This window comes from Sceloporus occidentalis, unplaced genomic scaffold (assembly GCF_023333645.1).
Source record: "Sceloporus occidentalis isolate IW3139 unplaced genomic scaffold, rSceOcc1.0.p SCAF_3, whole genome shotgun sequence".
NCBI classification, from domain to species: Eukaryota; Metazoa; Chordata; class Lepidosauria; order Squamata; family Phrynosomatidae; genus Sceloporus; species Sceloporus occidentalis.
Genome location: NW_028316983.1, coordinates 184038425 through 184062374, shown reverse-complemented (window position 1 = coordinate 184062374; position 23950 = coordinate 184038425). Strand labels below are relative to the sequence as shown.

General features: G+C 37.4%; 1 protein-coding gene across 12 annotated transcripts in view; it reads left to right on the top strand.

The window, feature by feature from the left end:
• Positions 1 to 13305, top strand: part of PTPRM (protein tyrosine phosphatase receptor type M) — a 625500-nt gene extending 612195 nt beyond the window's left edge. For all 12 annotated transcript variants that reach the window (XM_089517070.1, XM_089517069.1, XM_089517061.1 and 9 more), the window contains 4 exons: positions 1644 to 1769; positions 7572 to 7735; positions 10841 to 10976; positions 12506 to 13305. In XM_089517070.1, coding sequence (XP_089373196.1) covers positions 1644 to 1769; positions 7572 to 7735; positions 10841 to 10976; positions 12506 to 12559 — 480 coding nt within the window. In that variant the 3' untranslated portion in view covers positions 12560 to 13305. The remainder of the gene's footprint in view (positions 1 to 1643; positions 1770 to 7571; positions 7736 to 10840; positions 10977 to 12505) is intronic.
• Positions 13306 to 23950: the final 10645 nt, after the last annotated feature.

The following is a 23950-nucleotide window of genomic DNA, read 5'->3' as shown; positions in this document are numbered from 1 at the left end:
TCCTTAAAATGAGTACCCAGCTTGTTGGGAGCAATGAACTTACAGATCGTAAACCACTTAGAGAGTACTGAGCTCAGTGATAAGCAATATAGAAATGTACATGCTATTGCTATTCAGAGGCTGAGAATTATACCTGTGTTGTTTCTTCTTCAGAAATTATAGGTGGGGTCATGAAAAAGAAGAATTTAATGGTTAAAATATAGTCCAAATATAGCTTTGCCCTCTTCACACCCAGAATATGCTCTGATTAGGCATATGGGGAAACTACCAGACAAACCACCACTAATGCAACACCCAACAAAACTGGCTGCTTTCACTGCTCATGAAAATACACCAATATTATTGGATCAGATAAATTCACACAATTATAATTTTTTGTGGGTTTTTCAGGTTATGTGGCCATGTTCTAGCAGAGTTTGTTCCTGATGTTTTTGCCAGCCACAGATGCTGGCAAAAACGTCAGGAAGAAACCCAAAAAACTTACAAAAAAACTATGGATGCCGGCCATGAAAGCCTTCAACTTCACAATTCACACAATTACTAAGAGACAAAACATTAGAAAAATTTTAAAAGGAATGGGAACTGGTAATTAGATTTATGAAAGAGCAATGGGGAGACACAGCAGTTATAGGTTTGATGTGACAATAACAAAGTAGGAGTGGAAATGGATGGATAAAGGAATTAGTAAGGTTACACAATATTAAGGATGTAGAAAATAGTAGAAAATAATAAATATTATACAAAGTAAATGCAAAGGATTAAAGTAGTCTAAAGGAGAGTTAGAGTAAGACAAATACAGTGTAGCAATAAAGTCACAAAGACAAAGAACTATGGAAGCTCAAAACATAATATGTAAATAGACAAGTTGATGACAAGGTAGTTAAATGAAGTTGTAAATGTGAGTGTACGTACACTCAGTTGGGAGGTAAAGTACTTTTACATTTTGTAGTGTTGGGTTTTTTGTTTTTGTTTTAGAATAGGTAAAATAGGTAAAGAATGAAAATTGTAGATATAATAAGCAGAAAATGTTAGAGTTTTAAAGGTAAAGTAAGTGGTAGAAGGTATAAGTAGGTAGAAAAGGCTAGGAATAGACAATAAGAAAGAGAGATTATAACAAGGAAATGATAAAAAGAAAGTAGTTAAGAATGAGGATAAGAGGAGACAAAGAATTATTAGAAAGCATGTAGAAGAGATACAGTAGATGCAGAAGGGATAGAATAAAGAAGGTAAATGGATAGTAGGAGAAGTGGGTATGAAGTAAGGTAATGTTATAGGTTGTTACATTGTTATTTTTGGGGAGGGATGTTTGTCTGTCTATGATGAAGAAAAACTAATAAAATATTAATTGTTAAAATGAAAATGCACCAATACACCTGCTTGACCTTTGAACAAGAATTCTTTTTCCCCTCCCCATTCAAAATGTTCTTGTATTGTTTGGGTTTTTAAAAATAAAATAATGATGGTGATGATGATGATGGAGGATTTGGAAGTCAGGTTACAAGTCAGGTCTGGTATTTTGCCTTCCCTATCTGTATATCATAACTAGTTGGTTAAAGTATATGGTGTTGTGCTTTAAGATAATACTTAGAACATGTTTTCTGGATAATATTTATTAAATATGGACTGATCTCTTTGTTTTACAGTTATGTCCACAATATTGGCCTGAGAATGGGGTTCATCGACATGGTCCTATTCAGGTGGAGTTTGTTTCTGCCGATTTAGAAGAAGACATTATCAGCCGGATATTCCGGATTTATAATGCGTCAAGAGTAAGGACCTTACTCAGTCATTTATTTTACTTATGATAGTAGAAGAAAATGGGTTCACATATTAAAGAGTTGAAGCACCATTAACTAACATACCATTAAACCATCATTATGGGAACAAGCCACAGCAAGCCTTGGACTTGTACACTTTCCTTTTCCTCTTTTCCTCTGGCATGGCTGCAAGAAGTGGAAACTTTCACGTTTGTTTTAGATTAACCACAATTTGCAATTTGGTCTCAATGCAGTTAACATGAACTATATACAATCATAAAACATAAACTGCAGTTAATTTTAAAATGAAGCAGAATTTTCCAGTCTCTGGAAAAGAGACAAAGGAGGAAGTGAGGTTTAAACATTAACAAGAATACATATTTATTGCAATAAGCATATTCTACTTTTGCAAAAGAATTTCCTCAGTAATACATATTAAATATGTTAGATTTGCAAATTAAGTATATGGTTTTCTTCCAATGATAATGTAACAATGTTTCATTGCAAAACAAAGCAAACTGAATGCAACATAACCAGTTGGGGAGAATCCACATGATACGACCAACAAACTGTTTCTTTACTGGGAAAAGCATGTCTTCTAAGCTCAGTGTGTCATCTCAGTGATCCCAAACCTTGCTGGGGTTCATCCTCTTAAAGATGTATGTATGTATGTATGTATTTCCCTCTCTTTTCCTAGAACTGGGACCCCGAGCGGCTCACAACATTAAAGAAAAATATGAAGAACAAAAAGAAAAGTTATACATTAAAACAAAATTAAATAGATTATTTATTAAAAGAATGAAAATATAGTTTAAAAGATAAAAAATTTAAATACTTAAGATGATACAACTCCCTAAGCTGGTCCTTTAACAACATTCTGTTTTAAAAAGCCTGCCTGCATAAGAAGGTTTTAACCTGCCGGTGGAAGGCCAATAAAGAGGGACAGAGAGAAGGGCCTCTCCAGAGGATCTCAGGACCTGGGCCGAGTCATAGAGGGAGATACAGTCTGCCAAGCAGCCTGAACCTGAGCCATATAGGGCTTAATAGGTCACCACCAGCACTTTGAAATTTGCCCGGAAAAAAGTTAAATTGTGGATTAGCATCATACCTAAATGTAGCCATTATATCCCAGAGACTCATTATGTTTAGAGTAGGGGAATAATTTTAAATAAGGTATCTGATGATTTATAAGGACCCATTTTACAGATAAGTCTAATCACTGAACTCTCAAAAACCAAACTAACTAGATTTATTCAATATCTTTACACCATCATCATTAGCTACCTGAGTGTTGGTCCCAGTGTTTGAATTCTAGGGGGTGGGGAACAGAAGTAGTCAAATGCCCTTACCATTTGTACTTTCCCATCATTTACTGGTTTTAGAAGACAGGGATGTTCGGTTAAATTTTAAAAATAGGGAGAAATGAAGTTGGGGTTGATTTTATTAAGACACTCCCATCTTTTCCTATGATTCATTCTGCTTACAAATATGTACTCCTTGCTATGGACCTGAAAAAAATTACTAAAGTTGTGATGGTAACATTACTCAAAATAAATTGTAATACAGAAATTACTTCTGAGCAAATGAACTAAGAATTTGAGTGGGTTGTTGTTGTTGTTGTTGTTGTTGTTGTTGTTGTTGTTTTGAAATAATCTTTATTAAAGTTTAAAATATTTACACCCACAGATTATTGCTTTTTCATAATCTTTTATATACATTCTTTAGAATCACCCCCCTCCCCCCCGATTAGTTTCAGTAAATATCTTCTTAACGGCTAATCAAAATTATTTCTCTCTAAAAACATAATGTATCTGTAACTACGTTCAACATTTATACTTTTTTTAACTCTTAATCATCTACTAAGACTGCATCCAAACATTAGGCTTTCTTCGTTATTTCATATCCTTACTGCTATATTACAATATTATTATTTAAACTCAGAAAGTAGAAATGCTAAAGGTTGAGATTACTTAAGGTGTTATATTATATCTTCCATCTGTCTTTGCAATATTTTAACAGTGGGTCCCAGATTTCTTTTGACTCTTCATATTTTTCCTTTAAGGCCATAGTTATCCTATCCATTTCTACTATTTCCAATAATTTACAAAGCCATGTGTCCACTGTGGGAACTTCAGAGTTTCTCCAGACTTTAGCTAATGACATTCTTGCAATAGTTATCAAATACAATATTGGTTTTAGATACTGTCTAATTTCTTTACTATCCACCATATTCAATACAAACAGCTCAGGTTCCAACTTTAGTTCAATTTGGTATGTCTTTTGTATAGTTTCCTTAATCCTACACCAGAAAGTTTGTACCTTAGGGCAAGTCCACCACATATGGTAAAAAGAGCCAACCTTCTCATTACATCTCCAACATATACCTGTATTGTTTTTATATATTTTACTTAATCTGGGTCAAATACCATCTATGGATCATTTTTATCAAATTTTCTTTTATATCCATGCATAGTGTGAACTTTAGATCTTTTCCCCAGCCTTTTTCCCATCTTTCCAAATTTATTGGGTGTCCTATATTTTTTGCCCAACTAATCATGCACGATTTGATCTTTTCCTCTTCCAATTCCAATTTAAGGCATAATTTATAAATTTTTGAAATTAGCCCTTTCCTATTACCGCCCCTAATAATCACATCTAATTCAGTTTCTTCCCTGCTCACACCTGGTTGTTTATTATCTAACCTGTATCGTTCACTCAGTTGTAAATATGAAAGCCATTGTAGTTTGATACCATTTTCTTCTAATTCTTCCTTTGTTTTCATTAAAAATTTTCCCTTCTTTGTTTTTAAAATTTCTTTATACCTTAACCAGTTTCTTCTCTCTATTCCTGTTCTTTTTAATAAAGCTTCATGTGCGGACACCCAATCTGGGATAGACCTATATATTTTCTCCTTATATTTGTTCCATACCCTAATTAATGAAATCCTAATTATATGATCATTAAAGATTTTGTTCTTAGATGTCTTCCCATACCATAGATATGCGTGCCAGCCATAAATTAGGTTAAACCCTTCTAAATTTAGTAGATTCTGATTTTCTAAGTGTATCCATTCCCAAATCCAATCTATGCAGCATGCGTGGTAGTATAATTTAAGATCGGGTAGACCTAATCCTCCCCTCTCCTTACTATCTGTTAATGATGACCACTTTATTCTTGCTTTTTTATTTGTCCAAATAAATTTCAGTATATCTTTTTTCCATCATCCAAATATTAGGTCGTTTCTAATTACTGGTAAATTTTGAAATAGAAAAATTATTTTGGGAAGTACACTCATTTTAAACAATGCAATCCAAGATATTTGTAGTTTCGACCAAGTTTCCAAATTTTTCTTTATTTCTTGCCAATTTTTGCTATAATTGTTATCAAAAAGATCACTATTTTTATTTGTTATGTATATTCCTAAATATTTGACTTTTTTCTGAATTTGTATTTCTGTTTTTGTTTGTAGATTTTCTTGTTTCTTTTTTCCCAAATTACATGTCACCATTGCAGATTTGGACTTATTTATTTTGAAGCCTGCACATTCCCCAAAAACCTCAACCAACTGAAGGGCTTTTTCCACATTTATCAAAGGGTTTTCCACTATTATAACCAAATCGTCTGCATATGCTTTTATTCTATATTCCTGTCCTTTTATTCTGGTTCCTCTAATTTCCTTATTATTTCTTATCTCATTACATAATATCTCAATGCTCATGCTAAATAATAGGGGGAAAGTGGACAACCTTGTCTAGTACCTTTCTCAATCCTAACTGTTTCTGTTTTAGAATTTGAATGGTTTTTAAAAAACTGATAGCATATCTCTATGAACTTTATTATTTCTATTTCTTTGAAAATACCAAAGCTCACAAAAACTAACTGGTCGATTTTTTTTAACTCACATGTGAAGATTTGAAGCCAATATAAATTCAAGGTCTGAGACTTTGTGGTATTCCTTTGTATTGCTGCTACTGAAATGTGTAGCCTTTTAATATATTTATAAAATCATGCTTTAATAGCAATACCATCTGTAAGAAGCAAAATATTTGCTCAGGATGCATTCTTTGGAAAGCCCTACTTTATCAGCCATTCTCTGCTATCTACCAAGATTTTAAAGAAAAGTTCATATTCAGGATTATTCTTCATTGTTGCCATTGTTTCCTAGTATTTAAGGGATATCATAGTTATTGAAGACATCTCAATGGAAGAAGAATTTTAGTCAAGCTCAAAACTGCAAGTCCTTTTATCTGGTCATTTACAGTCCGCCCTTGCCATACGCAGGGGATCCGTTCTGGACCCACCCCACCCCGGCATAAGACAAATTTCACGTATGCTGGAGTCCCATTTAATTGAATGGTGGTGCACTTCCATGTGCCAGGGCGCACATGCGCCAGAGGCATGTGCGGCAATTTTGTCACTCACTCTCGCTGTCCTCATAAGCTGGAATCTGCATACAGCAAGTGCGCATATGCTGAGGGTGAACTGTATTGATTCTGCATTGCTAAAGGAAACATGGCTGGAAATAGGAATGTTCCACCTTTGGAATCTCCTTGGCTTTTGCTATCAGAGCTGTGATGAAAATACATTTGCAACCCTCCACTGGATTTTTTTGTTTAAATCTATTTTAGATGTGCTCAAGGGCACGTCTAATTTTCTGTGTGCGGTTGGCCACAAAAAGGACTCTGAGGCCTCCCTTAAATCCCTTGCCAGATCCCCAAATGCATGCATGTTTTTCCTGTCTGATATCAGATCAGACCTCCTTTTGCCCTCTGGCAAAGACATTTCTATCCTAACGGACACGTAATAACTAGTTTGTTTCAAGGTGTCATTTTTATTATCTATTATCTATTAAGCCTTTGGTGGTGCTTGGAAGAGATCCAATGTCAAGTGGCCCTATGTCCACCTGCCTTAAATTATTATTTGGTTTGTTATAAAATGATCGGGAGAAAGACAGAGCATACATTAAATGATCATTTAATAACAAATCAAATAATAATTTAAGGCAGTAGACATAGGGCCACTTCCTAGCATCACTATAGGATTTGGAGGGAAGATGTGCTCCTTCCTATGGCTCTAGGGATGCATCTTTGGCACTAGAGGATTACAGTTTTAAAGGAATTAAGCATGCAACATTTCCAGGCCATAGGGCTGCAAGATAGAGATAAAAAGCAAAGCTTCCTGATTATTATTTTTTAAATCAAAGTGCCACTTGAATCCTTTATCAACCTCACAATGTTTATCACTTTTAATAGTTAATAGTTAATTCAATAGTTTAGTTCATCTGATTTTTTTCTTCCTTTTGTAAAAATTACTAGGAAGATTTTATTCAGATTACATTATATAAAATAAAATGCATATTTGAAGAGAGATGCTAGTGAAGTGAGATTTGTTCTGGATGCACAAGGCTTGATTTTTCATTTTTGACAAGCAGTCATCAGACAATGAAAGTTCATTCTGAGAATTTTAAATTGACAAGCACATTTTAGAAAAGACAGCAGCCATACTTGGAACAGTATTGCAAATTTCATTTTGCTGGCCTGCGATTGCTATAATAATGATTGCATAGTTGGTTCTTGCAGTGTGCCATTGTTGCATTCCAACATATTTGTATTTTCTGCTATTTAGAATACCATCTGCATCATTCTTAAGAGACCAAGTCATAACTCCCAAATGTATTTGTTTTACTAAATTATTAGTAGTAGCAATCTACTTCAAGAACATTCAGTGTTGATTGGAGTGTGTGATGTTTATATTATATAGTTGTAGAATAAATAATGCTGTCTTTTTATTCTCCTGTTGGTTGGATCCCCACAGCCCCAGGATGGCTATCGAATGGTGCAGCAATTTCAGTTCCTGGGATGGCCCATGTATAGAGACACTCCTGTGTCTAAGCGCTCTTTTCTGAAACTCATACGTCAAGTGGACAAGTGGCAAGAAGAATACAATGGAGGTGAAGGTCGTACAGTCGTCCATTGCTTGTAAGTTGATGCTGTTCTACGATGATCATCACCAGCTTATGTGTCTTTAAAATAATAATCCCAACACAGAGTTTTCAAGTGTTGAGAGCACCTCACATCTCTTATTGAGTTGTAATTCTTACAATCACATATAAAGCTTAACAGGTAAGCCAGTATTATTATGTCCCTATTAAAGATGGGGGAACTGAAGGTGAGACAGTTTAGGTTGCCTAAGGCAAACTGGTAAGCGTGTGACAGAGGTGAGATTCAAATTGCACTGCTACTACTTTGACAGCAAATAATATCACTGCAGTGTAGTGGTGCCATAGTCTGCAAGGCTACTTTACTCACAGTGTCTGACTGTGAGCAGATACTTTGGAGAGCCTTGTTGAAACTTTACCATCTGCTTTCCTGCCAAAGCCAGTGCTAAGCCCTCCATGATGGACAGCTGAGGAAACACAGTGGCAGTGAGTAACTCTGTCATCATGCGGGGAAGGAAAATGAAAAGCAGACACAGTAGAAAACCTACCAGCCCTGAGCAATCTGTTTCTCCAAAGTCTCATTTCCTTCATGGCTTCTGTACCCTTGACCTTCTTTCTCATTCCACAGAATAGTCCACCAACAAGCTGGCCCCAATCTGCCACCTAAGGCAAAAGTGTCACCGTGACTTAGGAAAAGTCATCTATCCCAGTGAAAGATGTATCTGGCCATAGGAATGTTTTCACCTCTTAAAATAGCAGCCATAGGGGAGGAGGTCCCAGATAAAATCCTTCCCACCCGAAATGATTTTATCAGGCCAACTGCCATTGAGGTCAATAGCAGCTTCTCTCCTCTGCTGAACAGCAGCCTTTAGAGGATTTTGTTTGAATTACAGTATACTTACACAGTCTTGGTTTGGCCTTTATGTGGCTGCTAATTTAGAAGGAGAAATGTACACACCATGACAAATTACCTGGATAACACCTATTTGACTTCAGTCAAAATCTCAATTAGAGCCAAGCCAAATGTTGGGGCTTTGGGCAGAAGACTACAACTTTTTTTTTAAAGAAGCACCTTGCATGTACATATCTTCCAAGTGTTTCCATTAAAAAGTTTCTGAAAAATTACCACAGCTGATCATGGCAGATAGTTTTATCTTATTGTATTGTAGTTTTCCTACCTGTTGAATGAAAATTATAATTATTTATCTTGTGAGGATTAGCTCATTAATGCTTTGAGATCCACATCTGGGAGGTCCTTTTTAATGCAAATTGATCTTATCTATTTCAATTATTCATGCTGTTAAATGGTTGTACCACATCTCATGCGCGTACCCACATGCACATCACTTCGAGGCGGCACAGAAAAAAGAAAAAAAACTACCATCCAATATAATCCTTTTAAATGACTTTATTTTAATTAAAATGCTCAAAGAATGGCACACTATCATCCAGTATTTTGGCAGCAGGGAACATTTTCTTTTCATGCTGCCTGGATGTGACAGATGTGCCATATTGTGGCTTGCTTTGAAAATCAACCATTTGTTCATTGCTGCCTTTAAAGAACTGCAAGCTAACTAGTCTGCTCTCTGGTAATTATTAAGGTTTATTATTTTCAATGAAGTGCAGCCTAAAGATGCTGATTAGAATAGCTGTGGAAATAATAGAGTTTCCAGAAGGAGAGAGATTCTCTTGAAGATTAAAAATAACCAGAGATGAAGCATTATTAAATGCCATATTTAATCATGCTTCTTAACATTTATGTCTCACATTTTTGCAGCAAGCCACTGTCATATTCTTAAGGCAAACACAATATTCCACTTCAAACATTGCTAAGGGATTAGGGTCAGGATGTAGGCTTGTCCAACCCCTCCCCTTCTCTTAATATAAATTCCTGATTAGTATTAATGTTTTTAAGAGCTGTACCATAATTGTGGTTTGGAACAACAAAGAAAACATTTGCCTCCAACAAATAAGATGGAAGCACTATCCTGTCTCTTTTGGATCTCTTACCCTTAGACATTTCATCAGAGTTGGCCTCTAAATCTTTGCCCAAGATTCCGCACAGGATACGTAGGTGCTCTCTGTCTCTGATCTAACTCCCTAAAATCCATCTTAAAAGCCAGACAGTTATATTAAGGGGAGGAATTCTGCTGTGCTGGTGAGCAGGGTGCTGAAGGACGACATTTCCATTCCTCCCTCACAAGTGAGCCACAGTATGACAAGCAGAAGCAGGGACCTTGCGGGGTCCTTATCCCATCCCAACTCACTGGCAGAAGGGAAACTGGACATGTCTTCCTTCAGCATCTGTCATTTCACTTGCCAGCACCATAGAACCCCTTCACTTGAATGGCTGTCTGGCTTTTAAGCTGGGTCTTAGGAGCATTTTCAATGGTGGCAATGGTGCCACAATCATAAATGTGAATTCGAAACATTTACAAGGTCCTTACTTTAGTTAACGATGTCATAACTGCCTAACCAGATACCCTAGCCAATTAATGAATAATCATTTCACTGAGTTCCCCAAATAATGGTACAGAGTTGAGGAATTTCACAAAGGAAAAGAAAAAGTTTAAGGTCAGCAAGGAACATCACTATTTCTAGTTCCTAGGATGACAGGCAGACTTGGATTTGGACCATAATTAGTATTTCCCCTTGTTTTTGTACTTAAAACAATTAGATAAAATTAAAAAATTATATCTGAATTTTATTTTAATAAATAATTTTAAGCTTTTTTTTTTTAAATGTATGTCACTTGAACAACAGGACCAGGCCTGTAGTTCAAGTGACTTCTAAATCCAAGTCCTCATGTTTGATTTCAACTCCCAGAGAGCAACCCCCACCGTAAGATTGCCAGTGTGGTAAAGTATACTGGGAGCTGTAGTTCTTTAACACTTGTGGTGCCAAAGTCTGAGACCCCCTGCTACACATACTGCTTCTGCTTTTGCTGCAGCTTCATTGCAGTGTTATCTTTCCACGTGGGGTTGACTGATACATCATTAATGGCGATTGCTCTGTCAACATATGAATAAACTTATTTGGGGGGGTGGGAGGCTTTGAGAGTTTGGTACTTTGAGGGGAAACAACACTGAGAGGAACGAACACCATGCTAAAAGATAATCAAGTCATTTTGCTGCTTTTCTTACAGGAATGGAGGAGGCCGCAGTGGGACATTTTGCGCAATCAGTATTGTTTGTGAAATGCTGCGACACCAGAGAGCTGTTGATGTATTCCATGCTGTGAAGACCCTGAGAAATAATAAGCCTAATATGGTGGACCTTCTGGTATGAGCTCTTTAAAACTACACCGCTAAGTAGAAAATTCTTTCCTATTATCAGAAAGCACAGTGACATTTTCCAGATTTATACTGAGAGCTGTTCATAAAAGCATGTCTGTTGTTTTCTAAAGAGGATAATGAAATCACTTGACTTGTAAAAGTATTTTTACACTGCTTTCTTCCCGAGGAGACGTGTTCTGTGTATGCTAGAATTTTTATGAAAACTTAAAAACTTTCAACAGAACATCCTTATTAATTTCCCTTTCTGGCAGCGGCAATCCACATGTAGAGCAGCCTTTGTATGGCAGAAATAATAGTCATGTAAAATGAAATGCCAGATTTTCAAATTATATATTTTATAAATAGCTTAATCTCCTAATATTTATCAAGACTGTGAATTTCAGTTTGACATTCAGAGTATTGCATTTAATTATGGCTCTTCTATCTTGCAGAAAGATTAAAAGAGTTCAGAAACAAAGGGCCAAGAGCAATTATTTCCTTGTAGAGTGCTTTATGGAACTTCTTAAATATAGAATTGTTAAAATGCGTTGCAGCGTCTCTCTCTCTCTCTCTCTCTCTCTCACACACACACACACACACAAGAAAACTCAAAGCCTATAGTATGATTTACTTTGCTGAATACTATTGTACAAACAGTAGCAGTGGACCTGTCTTTTTAAGTAGCCAAGGAGAAAATCCACTGTCAGAAATTGTTTGGCATGTTGTTAAAGCTCCATTTGGATAGCTAAATTAAGTATTTGGGCAGTGTGGTTTATGGGTCATTTGCTACACTTTATCTCATCTATCTTCCAACAGGTTCACGCTGGCAGGAGTTTTGTCACTGTGCAGTTTGTCTAACGCAAAATGTGTAGCTAGAAAAACCTGTAAAGGTAGATAACTAATAGATGTGTAGTTGGGGGAAATTAGAGGCATTAGATGCATTGGAGAAAGGAAATTCGAACAGAAAATAATAAAAGTATGAGTATGTGCAGAAATCATTGCAGAAACTCTGAAATAAACTCAAGGTCCATTCTGAAGGTACGGTAGGGGGACCCAATGTTAGATGACTTTGGTACTAAAATAAAATAAATAAGATAAATAATTAAAAGATAACGAGAGAAATGCTGTTTCTCTATGGTAGACAAGAGTGAACATCTTCTTTGGCCAAACTACAAGTGATTCCAGAGCATGCCTTGTGTTTGCCTTTATTTTCTTTAAGTATTTATTGTCTGATGGGGCATTTGAGTGGCTGGATAATCTGCTGACTGGGTTAGATAGCTGGGTTTAACGCTAGTACCGGCCCCAATAATCTGGAACTTATATGACAAGGTGTTCTGTTTACCAATTCTCTACATGTGAATAATCTCACTAACATTGTAAACAAGATTTGAAAACTCATTCACACTGACCACAGCCAACAAAATAAATAATGTGCACAGAAGAGAAAATGGTTTCATTATGTAATTTTAATTAATAGAACGTATCCTTGATGTACTCCCTTTTACAACTGACATTATATTTTGTTTTTTCCTCCAGGATCAATATAAATTCTGCTATGAAGTGGCTTTGGAGTACTTGAATTCTGGCTGATGGCACAAAAATGTGGAGGGATCGAAACCTTTCACTGCCACAATCAAAGCGAGTTGCTTCATGATATCTGTGTGTAAGAGAGACAAGGACTTCTCAGTGTTACGCTTCTATTGTTTTGTATTGGCTCTTTTTAAGAGCCCAAGAGAGTCTTTCCAAAAAAAATGCTTGCACTGCCCATTTTCCACAGTATGGCTGCTGCTTGAGACACCTACAATCCCACAGTAAGACACAAACTCACTTCAGTGGCTGAAAACCACTATCATATAAACCCATCAACTTGATATACCAGCCTAGTCATCTGGTAAACTAAAGAGCACAATTCTACTCTAATGAAGAAATTTTTATGTTTCTGTTGTACTTTTTCTTGCCAGTGATCCTTTGTTGTTGTCGTCAGGGCCTAGTGTACATTTTTGTTCTGTGGAGAATGCCGTCTAGCATTTTGATAAATGTATTTTAGTTACATTTGTATCTTACTTGCTCCTAATAGAACAATGCCACTGTAGCTTAAACCAAACTAATAGCTACACAAACAGACCACATTAACTTTGCAGAGCTGCATTTTTCTGTCCAACTTGTATTGTCTGAGAAAGGAGAGACTTGACAGAAGTCCATTATGAAAATGGAGAAAAAATAAAGACAGGAGGATCAGATTAATATATCCAAAGCTTTTTCCCCATTTGTTTATATTGTAAATATTTTTTGATTTCATCAAATTATTTATTCATTAAAAAGAAATCTTTTGTGAAGCACAGTGAGTGACAATCATTTTTATTAAGCTCTGGAAATGCTTATTGTATTATATTGTAAACATTTGTTTACTTTGTCTGGATTCGCAACTTAATAAATAATTACATATATGATAAAATCTCATTTAATATATAGCATTTCATGGCATAGAATTGCCGCTGGCTAAGGTTAAACCTTGTGAAAGGCTTTCAGATGATTGCTTTAGTGCAGCTGAATGGATGGTTTCTATTCCTAGGGCCATAGCTCAATATCAGAACGCAGAGTATGTGTATATGAATCCTCCAAATCAATCCACGTCAGCTCAGGTTGAAGGATCTGCAGCAGGCAGCTATGAAATTGTGAAAACCTGGATTTCAGAGGAATGGTTGATGGAACTGGGATGGACAAATGGCAGCTGCGGTAAATCATAGTTCTTTACTCTATGGGTCTTGCTCACAAGAGCCTAAACAAATCTCTGGGGCCATAGCCATCCCACCCAACATTGCAAACTGTTTCATTTCAGAGTCAAAGGAGCTAGCCATATTAGTTTGTTATGGGAAATACAGCATATTATTATTATTATTATTATTATTATTATTATTATTATTATATCCCACCTTCCTCACGGTTCAGGGACTCAAGGCGTCTAACAAAATTTAAAACAGTCTAAGTTAAAATACAAAGTTTATAAAAACAATTAAACAATTAAAACATTGCATTATGAAAATTTAAAACTCTTTAAAACAAAAAGAGAGCCATGCCAATAAGCGAAAGGTGTCACTGAACTGTTGTTGATGTTTTTCCCATGATAGACTAAAACACATGCCAATAAGATCTTATGGCATCTCAAAGGCTAACAGATTTTCTTAGGCATTTGAGGACTATCACCTGTCATAGTAAAGCAACACATGCAGACCACAAAACCTTATGTCAAGTGAAATTAGCTAGTATTTTAAGTTGCTGCAAGACTAGTGTTTTCAGATGGGTTATTTAATTACATGTCCTAATATAGGTTGAAGTAAACTAAATGGTGATTAATTCTCAAGAGATGATCATGCAAAAAATACCAGACGTGTGGCCACTTTTGTCAATATAATCCATCTTTCACTAGTTTGTTCTAGTTTATTCAAATCAGTGCGTCGGTATATATGTGATGGTCATGCAACTTGTTAAATCAGTAGGGGGTACCAGTGTGTCATTCACTGTAAATGGCAGCAGATAGTCTTGTATGGCTTCATCTGTACGGCAGAAATAATCCAGTTTGACACCACTTTAAATGCTGTGGCTCAATGCTGTGGAATTCTGGGATTTGTAGTTTTGTGAGACAGCCTTCTCTGTCAGAGAGGTCTGGTGTTGAAAAACTGCTTTTTCAGAATTCCACAACACTGAGCCATGGCAGCTAAATTGGTGTCAAACTGGATTGTTTCTGTAGTGTGGATGCAGCCTGTTTCAACTATTTCCTACCTGTACGTATTTCATGGAGAAAGATTCTGAAGATGGCCTGTTGATTATAAGGGAAAGCAGTACATCAAAAATAAGAGAAAGAGCTAATTCATTTGGAAATGTCAACATGGTCTTTCTGTTATCATTTACAACGACAAACATAACAACACAGTCATGATCATGAGCATTAAAAAAGTACAGGTTAAGTCTCATTTATCCTGAAATCTGAACTACTCCAAAATCCAAAATTGTCCACATGGGTGACTGAGATAGTGACATCTTTGCTTTCTGATGGTTTATGCACAAAATTATTTTTTAAATTATGCATAAAATTATCTTGTTCCGAAAACTACATCGTATATCTATAGCTACTTTAAAATACAGGTTATGTATATAAAGTATATAAGAAACATAAATGGATTTCATGTTTAGGCTTGGGTCCCATCTCTAATATATCTCATCATGCATATGCAAATATTCCAAAATCCAAAAAAAAACCCAAAATCCCAAACACTTCTGCTCCCAAGGATTTCGCATAAGGGAGACACAACCTGTATGTTTAAGTAGCCATAGATAGACGATGCAGTTTTCGGAACACCTGCTGTAGGGAATAGCTCCTAGGCTTTTTTGTCCCTGTGCTGTTTGGATTGAGGACTGGTGGGTACCACACACGTAGTTCACTCAGCCCAGCTTTCTTTATGTACAACACTTTGACAGAGAGCAAGAGACAGTTGTGCCAGGCTTCCCCCTCTACAACATTATTTCTCTTCCTATCAGACGCTTGACCAGTGCAGTCGCCAATGGTTTGACGAGTTACATACATAAAGCTTTGGAATGCTGCATGGTTAAGATACTGCATTCTATCTATCTACTTTGAAATGCAGGGCCCTTCTTTTCCATGTTTATTGGTTTTAAAAGAAAACAAAGAAATGTAGAACATAAACGTTAACACTAGTTACATAGAACACAAAAATTGTTTTCATAGTAGATCTTGAAAGTAAAAAAGTAAAAAATTGAATACATTTTAACTTCCATGTATTGACCAAAATTTATATTAGTGCCCTGTCTCCCACAACACTCAGGATGGAATACAATTTAAGAAATATTACAACACAACCTTATGTTATTTACCTTTGTTCACTTGCTTTGAAATGCAGGATCTCTTACATGGCTCAGAAGGGAGTACAATTTATGTACCTGAGGTCCAAAACACACTGCAGAAATAATTCAGAAATAAGCCTGCTTTAACTGTCCTGACTCAGTGCTTGGGAATCCTGGGAACCATAGTTTGTTCTGGCACCACAGCTCCCTTGCAGAGAAGACTAAATGTCTCACAGAACTACATTTCCCAGAATTTTCTAGCATTGAGGCAGGGCAGTTAAAGTAGTCTCAAAATTGGATTATTTCTGCAGTGTAGTTTGGACCTAACTCAGTAGCACAAACACAAACCGTTAGGGCAGTGGACAGTGGACTACCCTACCGATTTAGATTTTTATGATGAAACTACACATTCTTCATCGTTCCATTAGTCTTTTGGAGATATTTTCATTCTTACGCATCTGCACTGGGGCTGTGATTTGATAGAGAAATCTGATACATGTAGACAGGGGCTCAGTAACCCTTTATATTATTTTCCCATTGCTTTTTCCTCTGCTAGTGAAAAGGTGATGAGGCATATCAAGTACAGTCAGCAGCTCCCAAAGTGATAATTGGGTTACTCTGGTCAGCATAAAAAGGAAAAGGGGAGAAGAATCTAGCAGCACCTTTAAGACTAGTCTATTTTATCAAGAACTGCCATGCATTCCAATCCACTTCCTCAGATGTACTGACGGAGTACAATATTGAAGGCATGGCTATTTTACAGTTTCTTAATTGGGATGGGAACAGAGTACAATAGAACATAGAAAGATGTAAATTGTGACACTAACTATATAGCTTCAAAGACTTGTGTAAGATGACACAGGTCTGTCAGGCACCTGGCTTGTTTCTTCTGTTTGAACAGATAACGAGGTCCCACTATAAGATCACAGACCCTGTATGGGGTTTTTCCCACTCACAATGTGCATGCTGTTCTGCCAGATCTAGTCATAGGACAGCAATTAATAATCCATATAAATAAAAATGTAAATGTTCATTTGTTCAAAATCTTAAATCTCCAAAGGTTCTTCACCAATTCCTTTGAAATTTTGACACAATGTTCAATTCGAACACGCACATGTTTTTATATCCCTAATATGTTTTATATATAGATGTCACACCTGTGATAGGTAAAAAAAAATTTTTTTTGGAAAAACAGTACCATCTGCTGGACATAACAGCAGCACACCCCAACAGATATGCCATTTCAATTTAAGAGATTGCAATTCCCAATTTAATTGCTGTCTGCAACCACCATCAACAAAGCTCAGGGCCAATCTTTAGAATTGTGCGGTTTAGATCTAGACACAGATTGCTTCTCACATGGACAATTATATGTTGCGTGTTGTAGAGCTGGCAAACCAGACAATCTCTATACATATCTACAAAGACAATGGAACAACTAAAAATATTGTATACCTACAAGCGTCGTGAAATTAAATATTTTAGAAATGTGTGCTTTCTCTTTTCTTTCTTTTCCATTTAACCAGACTAAGCCACTAAATAGTTTGACTACGACTTTGGAGACCAGGGTTTGGTTCCCTGCTCAGCCATGAAGTCTACTGGGTGACCTTGTGCATCTCACAAACTCTCAGCCTCAAAGGAAGGCAGTGGCAAACCTCTGAACAAAGGTTTGCCTTTGGGTCTCCTTAAGCCAGAAATTACTTGAAGGCACACACAATAACAACAAAGAGAAAACTGCCAAAACCACACAGTTCTTGCTTGCATAGTATAAATCTACACTCACATTATTACATAGTGGTGGTGCTATATCACCCATCTTCTGAATGCCAGCAACTGATTGTGCATGTGCAAACATGCTTGCTTATTATCTCATTGTGCAATGGGGAATGTACAATGGCTATTTTCGCAAGCCTAGGAAATCAAGTGGAACATTGATGGGCACTGCCTAATAATTCTGCACAACCCACGAATTGGCAAGTGCATGTGAAATGGTCACACCTGCAGAACTCAGTTTATGGATCCGTTAACTACATATTACTGTTTCATAATGGGCAAAAAAATACAACTACATAAGTAAGAGAAACTTATACATGAGTATGACACCAATAGGACTCTGGCCAGTGTCTTTTGTTTGTGCTTTCAACATGTAACCATTGGTATTAACATCTATTATTCTGGCCCATCTCATTTGAGTATTAACTCAAAAATCTTTTCCAAATAGATTAAACTACATTTCACACTAAAAAGCCTCGAGTCACTCAGACTCCACACCAGCATGACTAATTGGGAACATAATTGCTGTGCGGCTGTAGGCAATTACTGAACAGGATAAACCCTCCACCAAAATAAGACCCAGCTTTCAAAAACAGTTTGATGGACTACAGTAATGGCGGGGGGGGGGGGGGGGCAACAGTATGGTTTGAAAACTGTATAACTTTGTGCCTTCTGTGGTTCAGAGGCTGCCTTTTACTTTTCTTGAATAACCTTTTCCAGGTGGCAACCCTTCTTCCTGCAGAAAAAAAGAATATTTTCTAATCGTATTGCTCTGATGGTGAAGTAACACTTCTTTTAATGATGTTTTTCCTTGGTCATTTTAAAGACTGTTTTACAAGGCAATGTCCCAGATTCAACATTTGGAAAAGCATTTAGACACTTTTTCAGCATTGTTTTTAAAACCACTTCTTGTGCTTCTTGTAATAGGAAAAAATGTTAATGGAGAGAGAGAAATTACCTGAAATAGGCACCATGATACAGAGTTGTTGTTTTTAATATTTATAAGTTACGCATAAATGACATGTCACACAGTTGTCAAACAGAAAAACAATAATAATGACGATCTTAAAACACAATACAAATAAAATGAACTTAAAAAAACACCAGCCAACCTGATGAAAATGCAGTACAAAATCAACACGATTGCAATTGAGTAAAAAAAATGTGGAGCTGAAGTGAACTAAGAAGTGGGGAGTTAAAACCATCAACATGCAACAGGGATTTGGATCAAAATTTGGAAAGACTTGGAGAACAAAAAAAAAGTCTTAACTTGATTATGAAAACAAAGTTGGCACCAAGCATATGCCACTGGTGAGAATGATCATGGGGGAGTGGCACCAAGAAAAGGGCCCTTCCCCAGAAATGTCCCCACATTGGACTGTGGGTAGGTACATACTGGAGAAGGTATTCCATAAAATAGTCAGGTCCCATTCTGTGAAGTGTTTTATAGTTCAAAAATTCTTTGAACTGAGCTAGCAAATGGACTGAGCCAATGCAAGCAACACAGGACTGGCACCATACACTCACGCCACCTAATGCTACATAAGGACAGTTGGCTCTTTGTGTAATCAACTCTGCGTTTCAGTCCAAATTTTAAAGCAGCTATCCAAGATGCCGAACCTACTTGGGGCATAGGGTTTGTCGCTTTGTTCACTCAAAAGCCCACAATGAACTATGTGCCCCACCATTGGCAGATAATTTTTAATTAATAATTTGTTTTATTTATATACCGCTATTCCAAAGATCATAGCGGTGAACAGCAAGTAAGCTAATTAGCAAGTAAGCTAATTAATAAAACCGCTCTTCTTGGCTTATTAATAAAGCCAGAGGGGGAGTAGTTAAGTGAGTAGAGGGAGTGGTCAATACCTCACCAAAAGAAGGCAAAATTTCATTCCAGCTAAAGAAGCCAGTTATAAGACCACAAAAAAGTCCTCCCTGGAGTCCACCATTTTGGATAACTACCAGTTTCCCAAATGTTCCATTTCTGGACAAAGCACTTCAATGTAGCTTTCCAGGGGTTTCTAAGTGAGACAGATTATCTATATCCATTTCAGTCTGGTTTCAGGCCTAGGTATGGGACAGGTAGATCTTTGGTCATATTGGTGTTTGATCTATGTCAGAAACTGGACAGGGAGTATGTCCTTATTGGCTCTGCTGAATTTCTCAATATTTTTGATGCAATTGGCCATGGGATGGAATGGGACTTGTCAGGATTTGAAGGGTTAAAACACAGCACACAGGGAAATGCTTGATGTGTGTGTGTGTGTGTTTTGCCATGAGCAGTCAGCACAGTGGCAAGGTTGATCATCCACAGCTGATGCTCATTGGGCCAAGGACACTTCAATGTCCAAGAGCACGTAGCCATGGATGATGAAACGTGTCTGGATTGCAGAGGAGACACATGACATGGTTACACACATGAACTCATTGGGTTTGGGAGACCACATGGTCTGGAGTCTATATAAACCCAGGGGTTGCAAGAGTGTGGTGTGGGTTTGAAGTAGGAGTTGGATTGGTATGTTTTGGAGTTTGAGAGATCTAGTTTTGTATTATAGCACTGTTAATAAAGAGCACTTTGGGGACTTTTGTTTCTCTGGTGGTTCATCAGAAGAAGCTACAGCATCGGTTTGCTGTGTGTCCCTGGAGGTTCCTGCATTGCTGCAGTTCCTGGAAGACATCCAGTTGCTGTCATCCCAATTGGACTCTGGGAGCCAAGCTTCGGCTTCTGGAAATTTGCCAGCTCTGCTCCAAGGGTCTGATTTAACCCCAGGACTCGTTTGAGTTGCTGACAAGGGTTGTTGGACCCCAGCAGTTGCGCTGACAGGACTTGGAAGTACTGTTTTACAGTGGGTCCATTTCTTCTCCGAGATGTGAACCTAGGAGGTGGTGTTGAAGAACTCCTGTTTGATATCTTGGCTCTCAGGATTCAGTTCTGCCCTCCCCCATGCTATTTAACATATACAAAAGACTGTTGGAAAAGGTCACCCAAGGTTTGGAGGGCTGGGTCCATCAGTATGCAGCTAATACTCAACTCCTTTCTACCTCGGTTCAAAGAAGCTGCTTTGGACCTTAGCTGGTGTCTGTCATAACAATAGTCTGGATGAGGGCAAACAAATTGAAAGTTAATATAGACAAGACAGATGTGCTTCTGGTAAAAAAAGGGGGTGGTGAGAGAAAGGAAAATTAGGGACTAGATTTTCAAGCTGTGCTGAATGAGGTCACACTTCTCTTGAAGCCTGCAGTTTGGGTGTGCTCTTGGATTCAGTCCTCAGTATGGGCTCTCGTGTTAGTACTGTGTCCAGGAATACATTTTACTATAAAATGTCTACTTCCAAATTGTCAACTGGAGCTGGCTAAAGGGAGCATACAGTTGCAACAGCTCCACTGGTTGCCCACCTGTTTCTTGGCACAATTCAAAGTACTAGTTTTTGACCCTGTACAACTCATGTTATTTGAAAGACTGTATCCTCCCGTTTAAGCTTGGCCATGTTTTGAGATCCTCAGAGGAGACCCTTATCTTTTTTCAAATCCCCCACAAGTACATCTGATGGTAACATGGGAAAGGACCTTCTTAGTGGCTGTTCCCATGCTCTGGAATTCCCTTCTTACTGAAATGAGACTGGTGTAATTCTGTAGGCAAGTGTGTTTCAACAGCATTTGAGAATTAGTTGCTCAGGGGAAAGAGCCTTATCGTCTCTCTATTTGTTGTTTTTCTTATTAATGGTTATGCTTTTAACTTGCTTTTAGTCCCCTTGGTAGTTTAATCATATTTGAACTTTTGAATTATGTGACCTTTTATTTGCAACTGTTTTAACTTTTGTCAATCAGCTTGAGTTTCAGAACTGGGGAAAAGGTGGATTGTAAATAAAATAACTTATTTAACATCATCAACAACAACAGCAACCACAATAACAGCACTTTTAAAGGTTAGTTTCCAAAACAGATTTCCTGCCACAATGACATGGACACCACCAGCCATCACTGACCCAAGCTACAACACTTTAGGGAGACTACAGGCTGTATTGAAACAGATTGAATCCCACTCTTCCAAAACAAGGGGCAACTGACCAACAGTACCTTTGCCTTATTTGAAAAACATTAATTAGCAAGTTTCTAGGCTGCTTATCACAAAATATTATATGTAGCATACCATGAGGTAATAAGCGTACAATGACAAAAGAGCATACAGTATGAAACCCAAAACAAAAACTAAGGAAATGGCCACAAATTATAATGGAACAAGCTAACTTTTGGGTCATTAGTGAAGTAGCCATGAAAGCACAAGAAAGATCTCCACAGATGACCTTGGGGCCCTTGTGGGTCCATAAAGGGGAAAGTGGTCTTCAGGCATCCTAGTCTTAGAGCTCTTCAAGACTTTATATGGTAATAGCAATACCCTAAACATGGCTCAATAACTAATAGGCAATAACAGCAGTTCATGTAGCAGTGGTATAACATCTTCCAGACAAGGTGGCCTGATGAGCATTCAGATTGCTGTATCCTGCACTAGCTCTCCCTTCCAGGCCAATCTCCTTAGGAAACCCTATGAAGGTGTGAGATTACTGGCATATGAACCACTGTGGCCAAGCAATCACTACAGTGTCTCAAAGTGGCATTATACCAAAGTCCATGGTGGATCTCCCTTATGGCTCCCAACAAAGAATTGAGAATGCTACCTGCCAGCGTGGACCTGCTGTGTCTGATACAGGCCTTGTAATATATAAGAAGCAGAAAGTGATGGCAGCAGGGGACAGAGTTCAATAGTTTTGAAAATTCCTTTCAAGTTAATACTAAAACACAAAGTAAATGTACTGTCCCACTTGTATCATAGCTATCAGCCTCCACTGGCAGAGAGCCCTTGAGCGCTGGGTCTAAAGACATGCTCACCCATGTCACTAGTACTGAGGTAACCACATATCTTATTTTACAAAGACTAATCCACTGTTTCCAGGGCTGTCACAGGGGAATACTCCATTTCAATAGGGTCTCCAGCCCAAAACCTATTGAAAGATATAAATCACAAGAAGGGAAATCTGGGGTGTTGAAGCCAGCCATCAACACTTAAGACCTAGAAAGCAAGCTCAAAACACAATTAAAAATCAAATGTATAGGGAGATGTGAAGTACCAGGTGCAGGGTTGTTGTTTTTTTACAGCAAGAATGCCTTTTAATTCCCTAAAGAGTGCACAGATGCCTAATTCACAACATGCTTGGAGAAGATGCCCCATCCTATATCTGTGCATTTCTCCCCCCCCCCCCCCCCCAGTACCTTACATTTCTCTTTGTTGAAGTTCATTCTGTTAGTTTTTGCCCAGATTTCTAGTCTATTAAGATCATTTTGAATGCTGATCCTGTCCTCTGGGGTGTTAGCTACTCTTCCTAATTTGGTGTCTTCTTCAGATTTGGTAAGCATTTCCTATATTCCATCATTCAAGTCATTTATAAAGCTATTATAAAGCCATGTTGACTTTTAGTGATCACTGCATTGCTTTCTAAGTGCTTACAGACTGTCTGTTTAATTATCTGCTCTAGAATCTTTTGTCATACAGTGGGCCCTTTCTATCAGCTGAGGTTTGGTTCCAGGACCCTCCATGGATACCAAAATCTGTGGATGTTCTAGTCCTATTAACTACAATGGAAAGTAAGATGGTGTGCCTTATATAGAAATGACTAAATGAAGGTTTCTGTTTTGGAATTTACATATATATAATATTTTCAAGCTATGGATACTTGAATTGGTGAATAAAACAATCCATGGAGAGTCAACTGTATTGATGTCAGGCTGACAGGGTAGTAATTGTTTGGATCCTCATTTTTCCACTTTTTGAAGATGGGACATTTGCTCTTTCCTAGCCTGCTGGGACTTCTCCTGTTCTCCAGGAATTTTCAATTATTATTGCCAGTGGTTCTGAGATTACCTCTGCCAGTTTTTTTAATATCCTTGGATGTAATTCATTTGGCCCTGGAGACTTGAATTCATTTAGAGCAGCCTGGTCTTCTCTACTTAATATAATTATAATAAACCCGAAACAGTTGCTGGAATATACTGTTTATTATCTGCATGGCTTGTGCTCACACTTTCAGCAAAGTACAATATACATTAAATTGGTTCTTTATTACATCCCTTAGCAATCCTGATTTGTAAAAGTAAGGCAATCAATATAAAATATAGATCCTATTAGTGGCTGAAATTCTTGAAGATGCAAGGCAGGTACAACCTACTCACCTGAGAGAAGGAAGGAAATCTGTACAGGTCCTTGAAGGCTTAATTATCTGAGTTCTGACTTGATGTCCTTTAGTCCTTGCAAGTGTTGCACCAAATGCCTGCAAAGTACCTGCCAAGTTAGTC